This window comes from Lynx canadensis, chromosome A1 (assembly GCF_007474595.2).
Source record: "Lynx canadensis isolate LIC74 chromosome A1, mLynCan4.pri.v2, whole genome shotgun sequence".
Classification (NCBI taxonomy): domain Eukaryota; kingdom Metazoa; phylum Chordata; class Mammalia; order Carnivora; family Felidae; genus Lynx; species Lynx canadensis.
Window position 1 is genome coordinate 111,400,880 of NC_044303.2, and position 19,883 is coordinate 111,420,762.

At 39.7% G+C, this 19,883-nt stretch overlaps 1 protein-coding gene across 1 annotated transcript in view; it reads left to right on the top strand.

The window, feature by feature from the left end:
* The first annotated feature begins 1,077 nt into the window (after positions 1-1,077).
* Positions 1,078-19,883, top strand: part of SEC24A (SEC24 homolog A, COPII coat complex component) — a 72,634-nt gene continuing 53,828 nt past the window's right edge. The window contains exon 1 of the mRNA XM_030318264.2: positions 1,078-1,669. Coding sequence (XP_030174124.1) covers positions 1,573-1,669 — 97 coding nt within the window. The 5' untranslated portion in view covers positions 1,078-1,572. The remainder of the gene's footprint in view (positions 1,670-19,883) is intronic.

The window sequence follows — 19,883 nt, forward strand, 5'->3', positions numbered from 1 at the left end:
CTTTATCATCAGCTCAGAGCAGGAAAAATCTAACTAGAATGAAGGCAGCTAAAATGATTACCAAGATCATCAATTAACTGTATTATCCAGTCACTCCGGTTTCTACTTCCCTTTGGCCTCAAAAGTTAAAAAAAAAAAAAAAAAAAAGTCTACTTGCCCCAAAAGGGAGTTTGAATGTTTTACCTTACTGTAAACTCTTAGAAGAGGAAATAAAACTGCCATTTAAATGTGCTGTTAATGAACTTTCGCATGACTCTGCTATGAATCAGTGAGTTTCAAAATTAAAATTAGTTGGTGTCCTCTAGTCAAAAAACAAAGGCTTCCTCCTTGATTTGATTACCTTTTTTTAAATGTTTATTTTTGAGAGAGAGAGAAAGAGACAGAGCGTGAGCGGGGGAGGGGCAGAGAGAGAGGGAGACAGAAACTGAAGCAGGCTCCAGGCTCTGAGCTGTCAGCACAGAGCCTAATGCAGCGCTGCAACTCATAAACCAGCAGATGATGATGACTTGAGCCAAGCCACCCAGTCGCCCTGATTATACTTTTTTTTTTAAAGGACACAAATCTTTTTATTTTTTTTTATTTTGAGAGAGAGAGAAAGCGCGAGCGAGCGAGAGCAGGAGGAGGGGCAGAGAGAAAGGGAAAGAGAGAAACCCAAACAGGCTCCACACTGTCAGTGCAGAGGCCCCTACAGGCTCCATTTCAGGACAGCGAGATCATGACCTAAGCCCACTCAGCTACCCCTGCTACCGATTTGATTACATTTTTAACACACGTACATAATTAGCTATTCCCTTAAAAAAAAAAAGCCACTCCTTTAAATTTACACCTGTAATATGATCATGAAATGTGAAATGAAATACTGCGATGAATATCAGTCGGTTCGGCTACCAGAGGTATTGTCTCAACAGAGGACTTTGACGTCTGTCGTCTCTGGTAATTTTCACAAAAGCAAGAGGAGAGGCAGTGTCAGTCCTACCCCTGGAAAGCAGCTACTGAAGCCCTGACTGCTCTCAGATCCCGGCACTGCGGGCGAGATGACGTTTACCACGGCGGGGATTTCCGTAGAGGTGACACACGCCACTTCCGGCCGACGGTGAGACTCAGTGACGTGGCTGGCGAAGTCTAGCACGGTACTTCGGGCTGGGACACCCGGAGCTGTCAGGTGGCTTCTGGGCAGCCCCGAGGGGAGAAGACTGCGCACCGACATCAGCAGCAGCTGCGAGCCCGGAGCCGGAAGTGCCACGTGTCCCTATTGCGCCTGCGCGGCTCCCGGCTGACAGCCACTTCCGGACGGGGCCTCTTCTCGTTAGGCTGCCGCCTTTCAGCCGGGTGTTCTCGGCTTCTCCGGTCTGACTCCCAAACCTCAGCTCCCAGGCCAAGCCGTGGCCGCTGGCGGGCTGGGAAGAATGCCGTGCTGTACCTAAACACTTGATGCACCGCCCTTTCTCCTCCTCGCTACAGTCGAGTCGTTAGCGCCTTCCCTCCGCTTCCAGCAGTGGTCTTTCACCTCTTTGGTTTGGCGCTGTCGCAGACCCCGACCAGCCCCTTTCAACCCCGATACGCACAGTCGTCATGTCCCAGCCGGGGATACCGATCTCCGGCGGCGCCCCAGCCGGCCTCCAGGCCCAGAACGGGGCCGCCTCGGCCTCGGGGTCTCTCTACACCAACGGTAAGTACAGCCCTGGGGCGGGCGGCTGGCGCAGCCTGGGTCCGCGTTCAAGCTGACCTTTGGTTACTGCAGCTGCCTGTGGCAACCGGAGGAGAGGGTAACCTCCCGGCCGGGGGAATGAGCGGGTGATGGTGGGCGGCTAGGCCAAGGAGACGGCGGTGAATATGCAGCCGCAACCCGGGGCTCTTGTTGATGTTTCATGTTTATTCATTCGTTCGCTGAACAATTAATGACCACTTGCTGTATGTAACACCCTGGGTATACATAGATGAAAAATACAGATTCGATGCGTACCTCAGAACTCGCATACAAGACTCATAGTGCCTGTTTATGTGCTTTCTTCCTCCGTGCCACTTTACCCTGTCTTCCAGAGAGCAGAGATCGGGGGCTGATTATTTTCAGTTCCTCAGTGCCTACAGTGGGGTGGGGGTCTTAGTCGGAATTGGAGGAGATGAATGAATGATGGTGTTTTTGGGATTCCCCTCTCTCTCTCTATTAATGTTTTTATTTATTTTTGAGACAGAAAGAGAGCATGAGCAGGGGAGGGGCAGAGAGAGAAGGAGACACAGAATCCGAAGCAGGCTCCGGGCTCTGAGCTGTCAGCACAGAGCCTGACGTGGGGTTCGAACTCATGAACCGTGAGATCATGACCTGAGCCGAAGTCGAACGCTTAACCGACTGAGCCACCCAGGCACCCCTTGGGAGTCCTCTTTTAAGGCCTGCTCATCTCTTCCAAAATTTTACCCAAATTGTACCTAGGCCATGTGTTCAGTTTTCCAGTTTTGGAGGAACGAAATATTAAATCTCTTGTTTGATTTACAGAGGTCTTTACCTCACTTGAAAAAAGTGGTTAGATACACCTCTGAACCTCCCTTCCACAGCGTACAATGTGGCATTACAATTTGTCATTTGGTGTGAGAGTTGTATAGTTTTATGCTTCTTCTGAGAGTCTTTACATTGTCCTGCATTGTGATTTGCTAAGCTTACTATAATTATAGTAGAGAAAGAAAGATTTTTTTGCCAACATCTGATTTTGCCAAATTACTGATTTACTTATAAATCTTTGACTTGTGGAAAGAAAACTAATAGAATAAAACTAAAATAAATTACTCATTGGAAACTAAGATTGTTGTGAAGTTCTGGAAAATAGCCAGTGATTATATTAGCTAATTTACATTATGTTTAGAGAAGACTACTGTTTTCTTTACAAAGAAGGCTCTAAAAGACTTTTATTTTTTTTTTATTTTTAAAAAAAAATTTTTTTTTTATTTTAAAAAAAAAATTTTTTTTTTAACGTTTATTTATTTTTGAGACAGAGAGAGGCAGAGCATGAACGGGGGAGGGTCAGAGAGAGAGGGAGACACAGAATCGGAAGCAGGCTCCAGGCTCTGGGCCATCATCAGCCCAGAGCCCGACGCGGGGCTCGAACTCACGGACCGTGAGATCGTGACCTGAGCTGAAGTCGGACGCTTAACCGACTGAGCCACCCAGGCGCCCCTAAAAGACTTTTAAAAATGTCTATGAGTAGGCAGGTTTGTAGGCAGAAGCAGGAATAAGTATAAGTACTGTAATGGTGTTAAGTTGAATGAATTGTTCTTTCTCATATTTGTGGTAACAGATTAAGTAAACTACGTTTTATTCTAGGCTACTTAGTAACATTTACGGTGGGGATGAAATCATTTTAAGACTTTCACTTTAAGGTAAAAAAAAAAAAACTTAAGCAAAATGTCCTGTGGCTATGGCTTTTTCTTACAATCCATAAATTGCAATTTTACATGAGTTTTAAATGGCAAATCCTGCAAATATGCGTGTAAGTTTATATGTAATTGTGATAATTTTGAAACATTAAAGGAATTTAGCCACTACAATGTGTAGTATGAAAGATGTTGTCACTATGATGATTTATTCCTATCCACGGACATTTGTTACACATCTCTTAAGTTCTGTCCTTGGGACTGTAAAAGAGAATAAGAAAACAGTCCCTGTACACAGGTTGCCCAGGACCAATAGGGATTCACTTAGGAAAGGAAATCATAGGACTGCAAATACATACACTTTTTAAAGATACAATTTCGAAAGTCTTTATAATCTCCATTTCTAAAAATTTTTTGTAGAATTATTCTAGTAAAGTGGCTAATGACCTATATTGGGTTTCTTTGTTCATCCCACTAATAATAACGTCAGTAGGGATGTGATAGAGAATTGGAGAAGGCTTTTCTCTAGAAGGTGAAAGAAAAAAGTTCAGTGCTGGAATCTAATTTTATTGGTTAACTCTTTCAAGGCAGTTATTGGTGCTTAAATATTCTTTTGAATATATATATATATTTTTAACGTTTATTTATTTTTTGAGACAGAGAGAGACAGAGCATGAATGGGAGAGGGTCAGAGAGAGGGAAACACAGAATCTGAAACAGGCTCCAGGCTCTGAGCTGTCAGCACAGAGCCTGTCGCGGGGCTCGAACTCACAGACCGCGAGATCATGACCTGAGCCGAAGTCAGCCGCCCAACCGACTGAGCCACCCAGGCGCCCTTCTTTTGAATATTTTTATGCTTTAGATTTAATGTAACTTTTTAAAACCGTGGTTGACACATAATGTTACATTAGTTTGAGGTGTGCAATATTCTGATTGGACTTTTCTATGTCTTAGGCTGCTCTCGCCACCAGTATAGCTACCATCTCTCACCATACAACCCTATTACAACACCACTGACTGTATTTTCTATGCTGTACCTTTGATCACCATAGCTTATTCCATAGATGGAAGCCTGTACCTCCTAAGGTAGCTTTCTTAAATTACATATTACAGTTCAGTTGAATATTCAGATATTTTTTAGATAGTCAAAAAACTGAATAGTTTTTCATTTTTCTGTAACTTTGTATCATATTTTATAGTGTCATTATTTTTTTGTTAAAAATTTTTTTTTTTAATGTTCATTTTTGAAAGAGTGTGACAGAGTGCTAGTAGGGGAGGAGCAGAGAGAGACTGAGACACAGAACTTGAAGCTGATCTGTCAGCACAGAGCCTGGTGTGGGGCTCAAACCCACGAGCTGTGAGATCATGACCTAAGCCGAAGTCAGATGCTTAACTGACTGAGCCACCCAGGTGCCCCATTATTATTATTATTTTTTATTTTAGAGAGTTTAAACTTGGGGGAGAGGGGCAGGGGGAGAGAGAGAATCTTAAGCAGGCCCCACACTCAGCATGGAGCCCTGCCTGGGGCTTGATCCCATAACTGTGGGATCATGACCTGAGCCAAAATCAAGAGTCAGATGCTTAACTGACTGAGCCATGCAGGCACCCCTATGGTGTCATTATATTACATAATTCCTCACACACAAGACATTTTTTTTCTGTAGTGGATTGTTACATGGCATTACAATCTAAAGGTTGTCTAGACAGGTTTTTCTGAGCCTGTATAGATTTGTGTACACATATTTCCTTTGCAAAAATTGACAGTGAAACTGTAAGACTATTTGAACTGGCATATCTTCATCTCATTAGTATGTAATAAGGCTAAAGGCAAATCATGCCTCCCACCTTTTTTTTTTTTTAAGATAATATTTTTGGGGGCACCTGGGTGGCTCAGTCGGTTAAGTGTCCAACTTTGGTCCAGGTCATGAACTTGCATTTCGTGGATTCGAGCCCTGTTTCAGGCTCTATGCTGACAGCTCAGAGCCTGGAGCCTGCTTCAGATTCTGTGTCTCCCTCTCTCTGTCTGCCCCTCCTCCACCCATGCTCTGTCTCTGTCTCTGTCTCTGTCTCTGTCTCTGTCTTTGTGTCTGTCTCTGTCTCTCTCAAAAATAAACATTAAAAAATTTTTTAAAAAGTTTTTTTTTTTTTTTTTTTTTTTTTTTTTTTTTTTTTTTAAGTAATGTCTGTATCCAGTGTGAGGCTTGAACTCACAACCCTGAGACCAGGGGTTACATACTCCATGGACTAAGCCAGACAGGTGCTCCTCATGACTCCTACTTTTTTTGTTTTTAATGTTTATTTTTGAGAGAGACAGCACTAGCTGGGGAGGTGCGGGGGGGTGCGGGGGGGAGGTACGGGTGTAGACAGGATTCAAAGCAGGCTCCATGCTGACAGCAGCAAGCCCTATGTGGAGCTCGAATTCAGGAACTGTGAGATCATGGACGCTCAACCGACTGAGCCACCCAGGCACCCCCACTTTTTTTTTAGTTAGTTAGTTTGTTTATTTATTTATTTATTTATTTAGAGAGTGCGTGTGCACGCGTGCAAGCTGCGGAAGAGGAGAGAGATGGGGGAGAGAATCCCAAGCAGGCTCTGCACTGTCAGCTTGAAACCGGATGTGGGGCTCTAACTCACAAACTGTGAGATCACGACCTGAGCCAAAACCAAGAGTCCAACGCTTAACTGACCATGCACTTAGGCGCCCCTGACTCCCACTTTTAATTAGCAGTTTAATTGACTATTTGGGTCAGCTTGCTAAGGCAAGCAAGTTTTATTAATTTTATGCAGTTTTATTAATTTTATGTGTTGCAGTATTTATGTAATAATCACTTTTTCCCATGTAGATTAAAGGTGAGAAGGATATTTGCCCTTCTCTGTCCCAACCCGATTTTCCTGTTGTATTGTTATTTTATAAAATAACATCTGTCTGCCTGCTAGACTGTAAATCCTGTGATAACAAGGATATTTATCTGCTTTTGCACATCATCCTTTCTCTAGCTCTCCACATGGTATCTAGCATATTAGAAATTAACCACTTTTATTGAATGAAAGTTTTAGAATTGGGTATTTTGCAATTTAAGTCACTAAATCCGTATTCACTTAGTATAAGATTAGAGCTTAATTCCAACTCCTTCTGGTGAATTTTTCCATGGATTTTTTTGTTTTTTGTTTTTTGTTTTTTACAACATTAGCAGTTAAAATAATAGAATTTTGCTGGGGCGGGGCTGGTATTGTTTGGTCATCAATTTAAATGCTAAGACTTGTGCTCCTATCTCTATTGTAGGCATGATGGAAATGTAGATGTTTTTTAGTTTCACAATGATGTAAACTATGTTTATGCCTGTGTACTTGATATAAGAAGTCTTTAGTCATGATTAAACTATGCTATGAATAAAATTGGTATGTGGTCTGTAGCAATGATTGTTGTGGCCCTTTCATGTTTTCAGTGGGGGGCAGTAACTTTGGACTTCCATAAAGTCTTTGTATATGTCTATGAAAACTTAAGGTGTTCAGCTTCTTGTTTGTCTCTGCTGATGGACTGGAAGTTCCTGAAAGACAATTGTAACCATAAGAATTAACTTTATTGTTTACTTACTCCATGCCCAGTGCTAGGTTGCATTATCTGCATCATCTCATTTAATCCTCACAACAGCCCTATGGAGTAAGAACTGTTATGTACTGACGGGGAAACTAATGAGTGGGCAAGGAACTAGTTCAAAGTCACACAGATAATAAATTGTGGATCCTAGCTTCAAACCTAGGAGGTCTCATTTAAACACTGTTACTGAGTTTATCTGGTTTGTTATCTCTGAATCCCAGGACCTAGCATCTTGAATTAGATTCTCAATCAAGGATCAGAGAACATTTTCTTGTATTTCTTTGTGTAGGTGGATGCATATAATTGTAGTAAGTATTTGCTGATATTTTTTAAACCTTCCACCTAGTTTATTTTCTTTTGGATTATAATTAATATATGACCTGACCCTTACTTTTGTTAGTATATAGTCAATTTCTTTGACGATTTCAGCATCACATTTCATAAATGTCTTCTAGATCTTGAAATTGAGCCTCCCCCCGCTTAAATTCCTTGCATTTGCTTTTCTCTTTCCATTGTTTCCTTAAAGCCCTTATTTTTAGTGACTGACCCACAAGTTGTATTCATTCAGTGGCATCCATTTGTTGCACTTGTAGTTTCACTTAGTCAGCTCTTTAAGTGATCAGAATATATTTTGATGTGTGGGGTGACGTGATGAATCAAAAAAATTTTCCCAGTACTTAATTTGCCCTTCACGCCTGTTGTATTTAAAAGCATATACACCTGGGACACCTGGGTGGCTCATTTAGTTAAGCATTTGACTCTTGATTATGGCTCGGGTCGTGATATCACTATTCGTGAGTTCAAGCCCTGCATCAAACTCTGTGCTGACAGGGCCGAGACTGCTTGTGATTCTCTCTCCCTCTTTCTCTGTTCCTCCCCCTGCTTGAGCAGTCTCTTTCTCAAAATAGATAAATATAGTCTAAAAAAAAAAACCACATACACACAAAAAAGGAACTTTTCAAGGTTTAAGAAATGTATTGCTATCTAAAATGTGATTCTTTAAATGATTTTTAAAATTTAGTTTTATTTTTTGTTTAATTTTTTTTTTTTAACATAGAGAGAGAGCAAGAGAGAGACAGTGTGAGTGGGGGAGGGGCAGAGAGAGAGGGAGACACAGAACCCAAAGCTATCAGCACAGAGCCCAATGCGGGGCTTGAACCCACGAACCATGAGATCATGACCCGAGCCGAAGTCAGACGCTTAACCGACTGAGCCACTCAAACCCCCCCCCCCCCCCGCTCTTTTTTGTAATTTTAGAGATGCAAGTGAGAGTGAGTGCCGGAGCAGGACACAGAGAGAGAGGGAGAGAGAATGAGAATCTTAAGGCTCCATGCTCAGTACAGAGCCCAAGGCAGGGCTCAATCCCACGACCCTGGGATCATGACCTGAGCTGAAATCAGGAGCTGGACGCTCAATTGACTGAGCTATTCAGGCCCCGCTAAAATGTGATATTTTTGAATACTTGGTTACTTTTCTCTTTTTTTTATACTTACATGAAATAATTTGAATTAGTCATTAAGTTGGATTCATGTATGATAGGTGGAAAGTATAAACTGTCCTTGGTAAATATTAGCTCCATATGTATTTACTGAATGGATTAATGAATGAATTGCTTAAGAATACAAAGATCATAAGTCTTTTTCTTACCTGAAATTTGAGGGGAAACCATGCCAGACTACATCTCTTCCTTTTACTATTAAATTTGCATGAAAGGGGTAGTTTATTCAGTGTGCTTTTGTGACTGTTGAGTAGGCTTTCTTGAAGAAACTTTTAAAATTATAATTTGCTTAGCATTCATTGGGATAGTATGCAGAAGTATCTCAGTTTTTGCATGCTAGATTTCACAAATAATCATGTATCAATAATTTTTCAAATCAGTGGTTTTTAAACTTTATAAAGTTTCATTCTGAAGTACCTGAGAACCATAACTACATGGAATTTTTACTAATGCAGATTCTGGGATCCCATTGAGTACACTAGGAATTGATAAAGGTGGAACCTATGATCACTTTGATTCTGAAGCTGCTGTTTGGGTAATTGAGAAGTGGTCATTTGCTTTTATTTTATTCTTTTTTTTTTTTTTAACATTTATTCATTTTTGAGAGTGAGAGAGACAGAGCATGAGTGGGGGAGGGACAGAGAGAGAGGGAGACACAGAATCCGAAACAGGCTTCAGGCTCTGATCTGTCACCACAGAGCCTGACACGGGGCTCAAACTCACGGACCGCGATATCATAACCTGAGCCGAAGTTGGATGCTTAACCAACTGAGCCACCCAGGCACCCCATGGAACTTTTGATATCATGGAGAAGAGTTTCCCCAAAAGTAACTGACAGTGTTTTTACACTTATCAAAACTTACTGTCCTGATAGAAAACTGGTAAAATCAAGGCAGGGAGATACTGGGAGATACAAGAACAAATACCATGTTATTCTTAGTTTTGTTTGATGAGTACTTTTTTTTTAATGTTTTTATTTATTTTTGAGATAGAGACAGAGCCTGAGTGGGGGAGGGACAGAGAGAGGAGACACAGAATCTGAAGCAGGCTTCAGGCTCCAAGCTGTCAGCACAGGGCCTGACGTGGGGCTCGAACCCATGGACTGCAAGATCATGACCTGAGCTGAAGCTGGACGTTTAACCGACTGAGCCACCCAGGCGCCCCTCATCTGCTTTTGTTTTAATCTCTTGTTTGGTTCTTTGCCTATTTACCCTCTCTGAATTTGGCTTCTACTTCCACACACATCCCAAAACAACCCTAAACAAGGCCACAAAGGACTTTTTGGTTACTAAGTACAAAAAATGTCTTTTCAATTCTCATTGTATTTTTCAAGCAGCAACTGATAACCTTTACCACTACTTGTTTTCATTTCAGACCCTTCTGGTTTGTTTGCTACTTTTTTAACAGTAATATTCTCAATATTTCTACCTTTTTTGATTGCCTTTTCCTTCGGTCTCTCTCTTTTTTTTTTTTTTTTAATTTTTTAAGTTTACATATTTTGAGAGAGAGAAAGCACACGTGTGGGTGGGGAGGGGCAGAGAGAGAGGAGAGAGAATGCAAAGTAGGCTCCATGCTGTCAGCGAGTTGTTGAGGGGCTCATCTCAAGAACCATGAGAGCATGATCTGAGCTAAAATCAGGAGTCAGATGCCTAACCACCTGAACCACTCAGGTGCCCCTCTTCTCTTTCTTAAATGTTGGTGTTCCTCAGGGTTCTGACCTGGTTCTCTTCTTTTTCTTTCTTGCTTTTTAAAAATATATAACAATAAGGGTGCCTGGGTGACTCAGTACAGCATGTGACTTTTGATCTCAGAGTTTTGAGTTTGAGCCCTACATTCAGTGTAGAGATTATGCTAAAAAAGTAAATAAATGAACTCAAAGTCTTCAGGAAAATAACAAATATTATTTCACATAATTTCTGTGGCGGGGTTTCTTCTTTCCCTACTCTACATATACTCTCTGGATATCATTAATTCCCATGGTATCAAATGTTATGCGTATGCCAGTGATTACCAAAGTTATATCATAAGCTGAAACCCATCTCTTTGGCTGCAAATAGCTGTCTTTCTGTTGTACCTCTGTACTTGGATTTCTTGGTACCAACTGAAACTATGTTTTTATTTATTTATTATTTTTTTTAATTTTATTTTTTTTAAAATTTATATCCAAATTAGTTAGCATATAGTGCAACAATGATTTCATGGATTTCATGGATTATGTCCCTTACCCATTTAGCCCATCCCCCATCCCAACCCCCTCCAGTAACCCTCTGTTTGTTCTCCATATTTAAGAGTCTCTTATGCTTTGTCCCCCTCCCTGTTTTTATATTATTTTTGTTTCCCTTTCCTTGTGTTCACTTGTTTTGTCTTTGAAAGTGCTCATATGAGTGAAGTCATATGACATTTGTCTTTCTCTGACTAATTTCACTTAGCATAATACCCTCCAGTTCCATTCACGTAGTCGCAAATGGCAAGATTTCATTCCTTTGTATTGCCGAGTAATACCCCATTGTATAGATATACCACATCTTCTTTATCCGTTCAGCCACCAGTGGACATTTGGGGTTCTTTCCATACTTTGGCTATTGTTGATAGTGCTGCTATAAACATTGGGGTGCATGTGTCCCTTCGAAACAGCACACCTGTATCCCTTGGATAAATACCTAGTAGTGCAATTGCTGGGTCATAGGGTAGTTCTATTTTTAATTTTTTGAGGAACCTCCATATTGTTTTCCAGAGTGGCTGCATCAGCTTGCATTCTCAGCAAGTATGTTTAATTTTCCAGCCCCTCTTCCTTTTGCTATTCTCTGCCTTCTCCAATTCTTTTCTTCTCCTTCTATCCAGTGAATGGCACTATCATCCACTGAGTTGTTCAGGTTAGAATCTGGAGAGTTAACCTTTATTGCTTCCCCTTTTCAGTTCACATCAGTTCACATATTCAGTTCCACATCAAATCCTATCAGTTCTATTTCTTCAGTTTTTTAAAACTTAAGTAATGTACAGGTATTAAATATTTCTTTGCAACCCCAATGTTAAATTATTTTTTATAAAATGTATATGCAAACACAAAACTAGCCATAAATTTCATATGTTAATAGCTGGAGTGCAATATAAAACCTAAACAAATTAAAATAAAAACATCTACAAAAGCAGTACAGTTCAAAGTTAAAACATTAAGTAATGTGATGGGTTATGTTTGACTGAAGCCAAAATTGATTGGATTGTTTTTATTTTGAACATGTTGGAACATCATTTGCATGACTATCATAGTCACTGTTTTTCTCTTTTTCTTTTCTTTCATTTACTTTTTGTTTTTTAATGTTTTTAAGGTTTATTTATTTTTGAGAGAGAGAGAGCACGAGTGGGGAAGGGGCAGAGAGAGAGGGAGACACAATCCGAAGCAAGGTCCAGGCTTTGAGCTGTGAGCCCAGAGCCCCATGCACGGTTCTAACCCACAAACCATGAGATCATGACCTGAGCTGAAGTCAGACGCTTAACTGACTGAGCCACCCAGGCACCCCTGTGTTTTCTTTTTAAAGATGAGACTTATTTTCACTTGTCAGTGAGGAAGAATTTTCTTTCTACCCTGTTAGTTTTGGTGTTTGGGGGCCTGTGAATTAAAGTGGCAAGAGACAGATCAACAAGAGAAGAGACATGATTTTCATATGTATCATGAGAGTTTACAAAAATGTTACTCAAGGAGGCAAATAAATAGACTTTAGGACTTATGTATCATCTTAATAGGGGGAGGGGAGAGAGAGAAGGGTGCTTATGGAAAAACAAATGATTTTAGGAAAGATAAATGGGACCTTAGTAGAATACATGGGAAATTTGGTAGTTCTGTGACAATGCATGTTTAGGTGTGGTGTGGAGACTTCTCATCACGTGATAAGAGTCCATCATTTCTGGTTGTTCCTGGATTGGAGATTTATGATAATTGAATTCTTTGGAGTTCTTTTCGGAGACTCTGCATTTAGGTGAATAAGAGATTTCAGGAAGGGGCGCCTGGGTGGCTCACTCGGTTAAACATCCAGCTTCGGCTCAGGTCATGATCTCGCCGCAGGTTCCAGTCTTGAGTCCGGCTCTCTGCTGTCAGCACAGAGCCCAGTTCAGAATCTCTGTATCCCTCTCTCTCTGCCCCTTCCTCATTCATATTCTGTCTTTCTCAAAAATAAGCAAACATTGGGGCACCTGGCTGACTCGGTTGAGCATCTGACTTCAGGTCATGATTTCGGAGTTTGTGGGTTTAAGCCCCGTGTCAGGTTTTGTGCTGACAGTATAGAGCCTGGAGTCTGCTTTGGATTCTGTGTCTCCTTCTCTCTGTGCCCCTCCCCCACTTGTGCTCTTTCTCTGAAAACTAAAACAAATATTTAAAAAAATTTTTAAAAACATTAAAAAAAAGATTTCAGCAACTCATGCCCTCTGCTCAAAATAACTTGTATGCCACAGTGGGGTGTTCTGGACCCATTCATAATCCCTAATCTATTATTTTGATGGGTTACTTAGTTTATTAATGACTTCAGAATTAAAATATTAAAATCCTTTTTTTTTTTTAATTGAGGAGAGGGCACAAGTGAGCATGGATGGAGAGAGAATCTCATGAGAGGCAGAGAGAGAAGTGGGGCTCACCTTAAGTGGGCAGGAGCTCACTCAATGCGGGACTTGAACTCACTAACCCGTGAGATCATGACCTGAGTCGAAGTCAGATGCTTAACTGGCTTAAATCCTTTTAAGTAAGCTCTAGGCCCAGAGCGGGGCTTGAACTCACGACCCCAAGATCAAAAGTCACATGCTCTTCTAACTGAGCCACCCAGGCCCCCTTTATTTTGTGCATTTTGATGATGCATGGCTTTTACTTGCCTTAAAGGCCTTTCAACATTAGCCGATGATAAAACAGTAAATAAAAATATGAAGTGGGCCATGAAATCTTGTGATAAGACTAGGCTGTGAGATGTCTGTTTCTATTTGCATGACCCACAATGTGCTTATGAATTAACTTTTTACAAATGTTTTTATTGAGTCAAACATCTCTGTATTCCCACTGCTGCTGTTTAGTCAATCATTTCTTGCCTGGACTACAGCTGTAGACTCCTTTCAATCTCTTATTTCTCCTCTAATCTCCAAGAGGTTCTTTTATGTGCAAATTTATACTGTCCCACTGGTAGCCTTTCCAAAGCTCCCCATTGCCTTTAGGCTCAAATCCAAACTCTTTGAGGGTGTAGTTTAAACTCCTGTTTCACTTTAGACATTTGACTCAGTCACTTGACTTTTGTTCTGGCAGACTGAACTTCTTTCACAATGCCCTTTCATGACCACAGGCTGTTACACATGTTGCTCCCTTTTCTGGAAACACTATTTTCTAAAAATTATTTGTTTATTTACTTAGTTGATTAATTATTGAGAAGGCGGGGGGCGGGGAGGAGTGCACGAGAGGGGCAGGGAGAGGGAGAGAGAAAGAATCCTTAGCAGGCTCTGCAGTGTCAGCGCAGAGCCTGACATAGGGCTCAAACTCATGAACCATGAGATCATGACCTGAGTCAAAGTTGGATACTTAACCTACTGAGCCACCCAGGAGTCCCTCTGGAAACACTCTTGGCACTCCTTGTCTGGAACTAACTTCGATGATCTCTTAAGATCTTAGCTGAGGGGCGCCTGGGTGGCTCAGTTGGTTAAGCGTCCGACTAAGACTCAGGTCATGATCTCGCAGTTTGTGAGTTCAAGCCCTGCATCCGGCTCTGTGCTGACAGCTCAGAGCCTGGAGCCTGCTTTGCATTCTGTGTCTCCTCTGTGCTCCTCCCATGCTCATGCTCTCTGTCTCTCAATAATAAATAAATGTTAAAAAAAAATTAAAAAAAAAAAAGATCTTAGCTGAAACTTGTCTTCCTCAGGAAACCATCTTTGTTACCTTTCTGCCTTCATTTTAGTCCAAGTGCTGCTTCCTTGTGCTCTCATAGTGTCCTGAAGTTGCCACTATCGCATCATTTTCTGTTGCCCTTGCCTGGTTCTTTGTCTTCCAATGTGGATGGTGAGCTACTTGAGGCAGGGTTGGAGTGGACCTTACCTTTGTTTCCTCCAAAGATATTTGGTAAAATATGTCTTTTCAATGAGAGAATTAATAGAATATTGTTAACCATTTGACATAAAATGAATAATTAGCCTAAGTATAGCATCAGTCTTTAAATGAAAGACTAGAAAAACAAGATTAGTTTAGATGAAACTATTTGGTTTATTGGTAACAGACTTAAGGTGAGTGCTGCAGCATTAAGGACACAAATACATGTTTCTTAAATGAAAAGAGCAAGCATTTATTTTATACTAATTGTATGAGAAACATCATAAATGTTTCATAGAAATCTCATTCTTACATCGTATTAAATTTTATTGTTGCTGTAACATTACCACAAATTTGGTGGCTTAAAACAACACAAAATTGTCATAGTTGTGAAGGTCAGAAACCTGAAGTAGTACATCAGGGCTGCATTCCTTATCAGAAAATGTTTTGTCTTTTCCAACTTCTGGAGGCTGTCCTTGATCCTTGACTCATGCCCCCTACCATCTTTAAAGCCACTGATGCCCTGTCAAGTCTTTCTCCATATAGTATCATTCTGACCCTGACTCCTGCCTTCCTCTTTCACCCTTGTGATTACATTGGGGCCACCCAAATAGTCTAAAATAATCTTCCTATCTCAAGGTCACTTGATTAGGAGCCTTAATTCTTTTCTTTAAAGTTTATTTATTTATTTTGAGAGAGATACGGGGAGCACATGAGCAGGGGGGGACAGAGAGGGAGGGAGAGAGAGAGAGAACCCCAAGCAGTCTCCACACTGTCAGCATAGAGCCAGATGCCGGGTTCAAACTCATGAACCATGAGATCGTGATGACCTGAGGTAAAACCCAGAGTCTGATGCTTCACCAGCTGAGCCACCCAGCCGCTGCTTAGCAACCTTAATTCTGTCTCCTATCTTAAATTGTTTTTTGGCATGTAACCTATTTACACATCCTAGGGATTATGATATAGACATATTTGGGCGGTCATTTTTCTTCCTACTATACACATGAATGCTATAATTTAGCTGCTTTTACTCTTCCTGTTTTATAGATGAGGAAAGTAAGTCTAGAAAGGTTAAATAAATATCTTGCTCAAGGACACTTAGTAAAAGTCAAGGCCAGAATTTACTCTTGGACATTTTTTCCCAGTTTGTGCTCTTAATTACTACTTTATAATGCCTCTTTCCATATACATTTCATATAGAGTGACCTTGTACTATCAGGAAGTTGATTGTATAGGAGTTATAACATTTTTTTAGATAGTTTTTTATATCTTAGAGATTGAATATGCACTACACTGGAGTTAGACTATATAGAAAATGACTAGGGCTTCAGTGAACTGTGTGGACTTTTGGTGTGATTTGGGACAGGTTACTTTGCTGCTCTTAGCCCGAAGTTTTTCAGGGTACCAGAATCTTGAGAGTCCTTTGGAATATGCACGTTCTAAAATAAATAACTTTTATTTATTTAATTATTTGAGGTGGGGGAGAGGCAGGCAGAGAGAGAGAGAATCCTAAGCAGGCTCTATGCTCAGTGCGGAGCCCAGTGTGGGACTTGATCCCAGGACCCTGGGATCATGAACAGAGCTGAAATCAAGAGTAAGACATTCAGCTGAACTGAGCCACTCAGGTGCCCCCTAAAATAAATAGTTAAAAAGGAGGGGCTGGCTCAGTCTGGAGAACATGTGACTCTTGATCTCAGGATCATGAGTTCCAGCCCCACGCTGGGTGTAGAGATTACATAAGTAAGTAAGTAAGTAAATAATTAAATACGTAAGTAAGTAAATATTTTTAAAATGGAATATGTACATTCTGTAATTCATTTATTAGTGTTTGATAAATCATGTATATATAAGCATAGTATTCTTAGAAATCAAACTAGCTAATCTCCCACAACATATTTCTCTGTTTTGATGTTTCAGAGATCAGCCAGAGATAAGTTGCTTATTTATACTTTTCACTCTTCCCTTACCTCATGTGTTGTTCAAGAAGCATTCAAGATGGCTATATAAATGGGTTCTATAAACATTGAGGGGATAAAATTCAGGAAAATGAAACCTTTTAAAACCTGTGTAAATAATCAGATAAGTAACATATTTAGCTGCTTTTCATGAATATATTTAGCTTTCTCTTTGGTGACTTCTCATTGGTGGTACCATTGAACAGTGGCCTTTCCCCTATGGCCAATTTTTTTTTGTCTTATCTTAAAATGATTCCAGGCCTAAAAGGTCACCATTTGAATACTTTAAGTACTTTTCCATTGGATTACCATGGCATATGCACATTTATAAATCTGTTGCTTTCTTTGGGGTCTTAAGATAGAGATCAGTAAAAAAAAACAAAACAAAAACCCTAAATGTAAATAGAAAGGTCCAGAAATTAACCAGAAATGTTCTTATTGGAGACAGTGCCCCTGATAAGAGCCAGGACTAAATGGATTGGTTTAACTGTTCCTTCTGGTCCCAGTGTTTTTGTTTCTTTTGTTTTGTTTTCTTATTTGGAAAGACGACTATGATTGTGATGGTTTTGGATTTTCTGGTCTCCTAAATCCCCTACCTTGTAATTTAGCAGTTAAGTAAAAGGGAACCAAATCACATATTTGAGTCAGAATGGTGCCACACTGTGCAGGGTGACAGATTTAGTTTTGTGTTCAAAGAAGTTAAGATGATATTTTGACAATAAAATTTAATCTATTTGGTATCCTATGGTATGAAATGTTATATATATGCTTAAATATAAAGTGATCCTCCGAAAAGGCAATTCTCCATTTTCCCAATGAGAAAATTTTCCCCTCTTCATTTTTCTTCAACTCACTTTGAAGTATGAAATTCTAGGGGTATGTATGAAATAAACAAATGACTATTTGTGGTATTTGGTGTTTTATTTTATTAACATATGCATCTTTAAACTTTGTATTTAAAAGATATACAGTAAAACCTTGGATTGCGAGTAACTTGTTCTGTGAGCGAGCGTTCCACAAGATGAGCAAACATTTCTGATAAATTGTAACTTGATAAACGAGTGATGTCTTGCAATACTAGTGGTACAAGACACCAAATGTCACATGATCACAACTGAGCCAATGGTTCCCCCTCTCTATCTCTCTTGCTGTGGGAGTGGATGATCATTGATGCAATGTCACATTTCCATAAAATTTTCAAAAGGAGGCAAAAGCAAATGTCATTGGATAGGTTCCTTGTTAAAGTTGCACGAAATGAAAAAGATTACCTTGAATTACCAGTAGACAGCAGTGATTCCATTAGTGATAGTGAAAGTCATCCTACACAATAACCCTCCTCCTCTCTCTTGTCTCCCTCACACCAGCCACGAAGGTTTTCAAAGGTAAGTGCAGGTTAATTTGTTTATTTTTCTTTATATTTTGAATTTATTATTTTGTATCATATTACAGTATTGTAATCATTTTTATGTGAATATTTTTGGGTTGTGGAACGATTCATGTGAGTTTCCATGATTTCTTATGAGGAAATTTGCTTTGATATACAAGTGCTTTGGATTACAAGCATGTTTCTGGAATGAATTATGGTTTTACTGTATATGTAAGGAGGGGCACCTGGGTGGCTCAGTCTGTTCAGCATCTGACTTTGGCTCAGGTCATGATTTCATGGTTCGTGGATTCAAGCCCCATATTGGGACTCTGATCCTCTATCTCCCTCTCTCTCTGCCCCTCCCCCACTCTTGCACACATGTGCATGCGCACTCTCATAAATAAACATTAAAAAAAGATATATGTAAGGAAAAAATTTAAATACTATGTATTAGAAACATTCATTTTTTTCCTTCTATACTTATGAAATCATTTTATTTAAAATCTTTAATGCACTTTTTTTAAAGGCTTTTTTTGTTTATTTTAGAAAGAGAGCATGAGTGGGTGAGAGGAGCAGAGAGAGAGAGAGAGAGAGAGAGAGAGAGAGAGAGAGAGAATCTCAAGCACGCTCCCTGGTCAGCACGGAGCTCAATGAAGGGCTTGATCACATGACCCTTGGATCATGAGCCGAGCCAAAATCAAGTGTTGGATGCTCAACCAACTGAGTCACCCAGGCACCCCTTTAATGCACTTTTTGATTTTAAAATGCTTATTGTGAAACACACTTACACTTCATATAAAACACATATGCACAGTTTATTTATTTATTTTTAAATTAATCTCTGTGCCCAGTGTGGAACACAAACTCACGATCCTGAGATCAAGAGTCACATGCTCTACTGACTGAGCCAGCCGGGTGCTCTGCATATGTACAGTTTATTTGTTTGTTTATTTATTTAAAATATTTATTATTTTGAGACTAATGGTCTTTGGCTATTAAATGTGTTAATTGAAGTCAGCTGACGGAGTGACTTTACCATATGCATTTATTAGACTCAAAGATGAGGATTTTCATTGTAAATGCATATTTAAAGAGGAACTTTCAGTCTTTACTGAAAATTATTCATTAAGCCATTTTATATTGTATGGTAAACTGTTACAAGGTAGAATTGTAAAGGCATATGTTTGCAACCGCTAATCTGCTCCAAGTTGTTAAGAACAACATGCATAGCCACCTCTTCTGAGTTAGAGATATCAGATAAAAAGACTCCTTGGCCTATATAGATAAACAAATATTATTAACTAATAGTAAAATCAATTTGGGAGTGGAAGGGTCTTAATGAGAGAAGAATCATACTTGATTAACATAACAAATATGGTTGTAGTGAATCTGTGGCTCAAGCCACTTGTATGTGGCTCAAGCCTTTCTTGTCTGAGTTGACATACTTTACGTTAAACCTAACCTTACAGAAAAATTGAACTTTATGTTAAAATTTGCTTAGAGAGCAAGTAGGAAACAAACAGAATCAAAGGGATACAGGATACTTTACTTCCAGATCAGAAAGAACATATGTATTATCCTGGCAGTGTTTTATTAAAATAAAATCAATGTCCAGTATTTTTTAAAAAAGGAAATAGGAGATGAGACCTGAAAGGAAGCCAGGGACACAGAGGGTCCAACAAGCTAAGATAAGGACTTTGGAAGTTTTGAGCAGGGAAGTTGATACGATCCATGTTTTAAAAAGGTAACACGATGTGCAGGGAATAATATATATATATATATATACATATATATATATATATATACATATATATATGAATATATATATACATATATATATATAAATGAAACCACAATATTTGTCTTTAATTACATGTAATGTACTGTGATGTTTGCCATTCTTTTTTTTTTAAGTTTATTTATTTATTTTGAGGGAGACAGAGACAGCGTGAGTGGGGGAGAGACAGAGAGAGAGGGAAAGGGAAAGGGAGAATTGCAGCAGCCTCCCAGCTGCCAGCACAGAGCTTGATATGGGGTCTGGACTCGTGAAACTG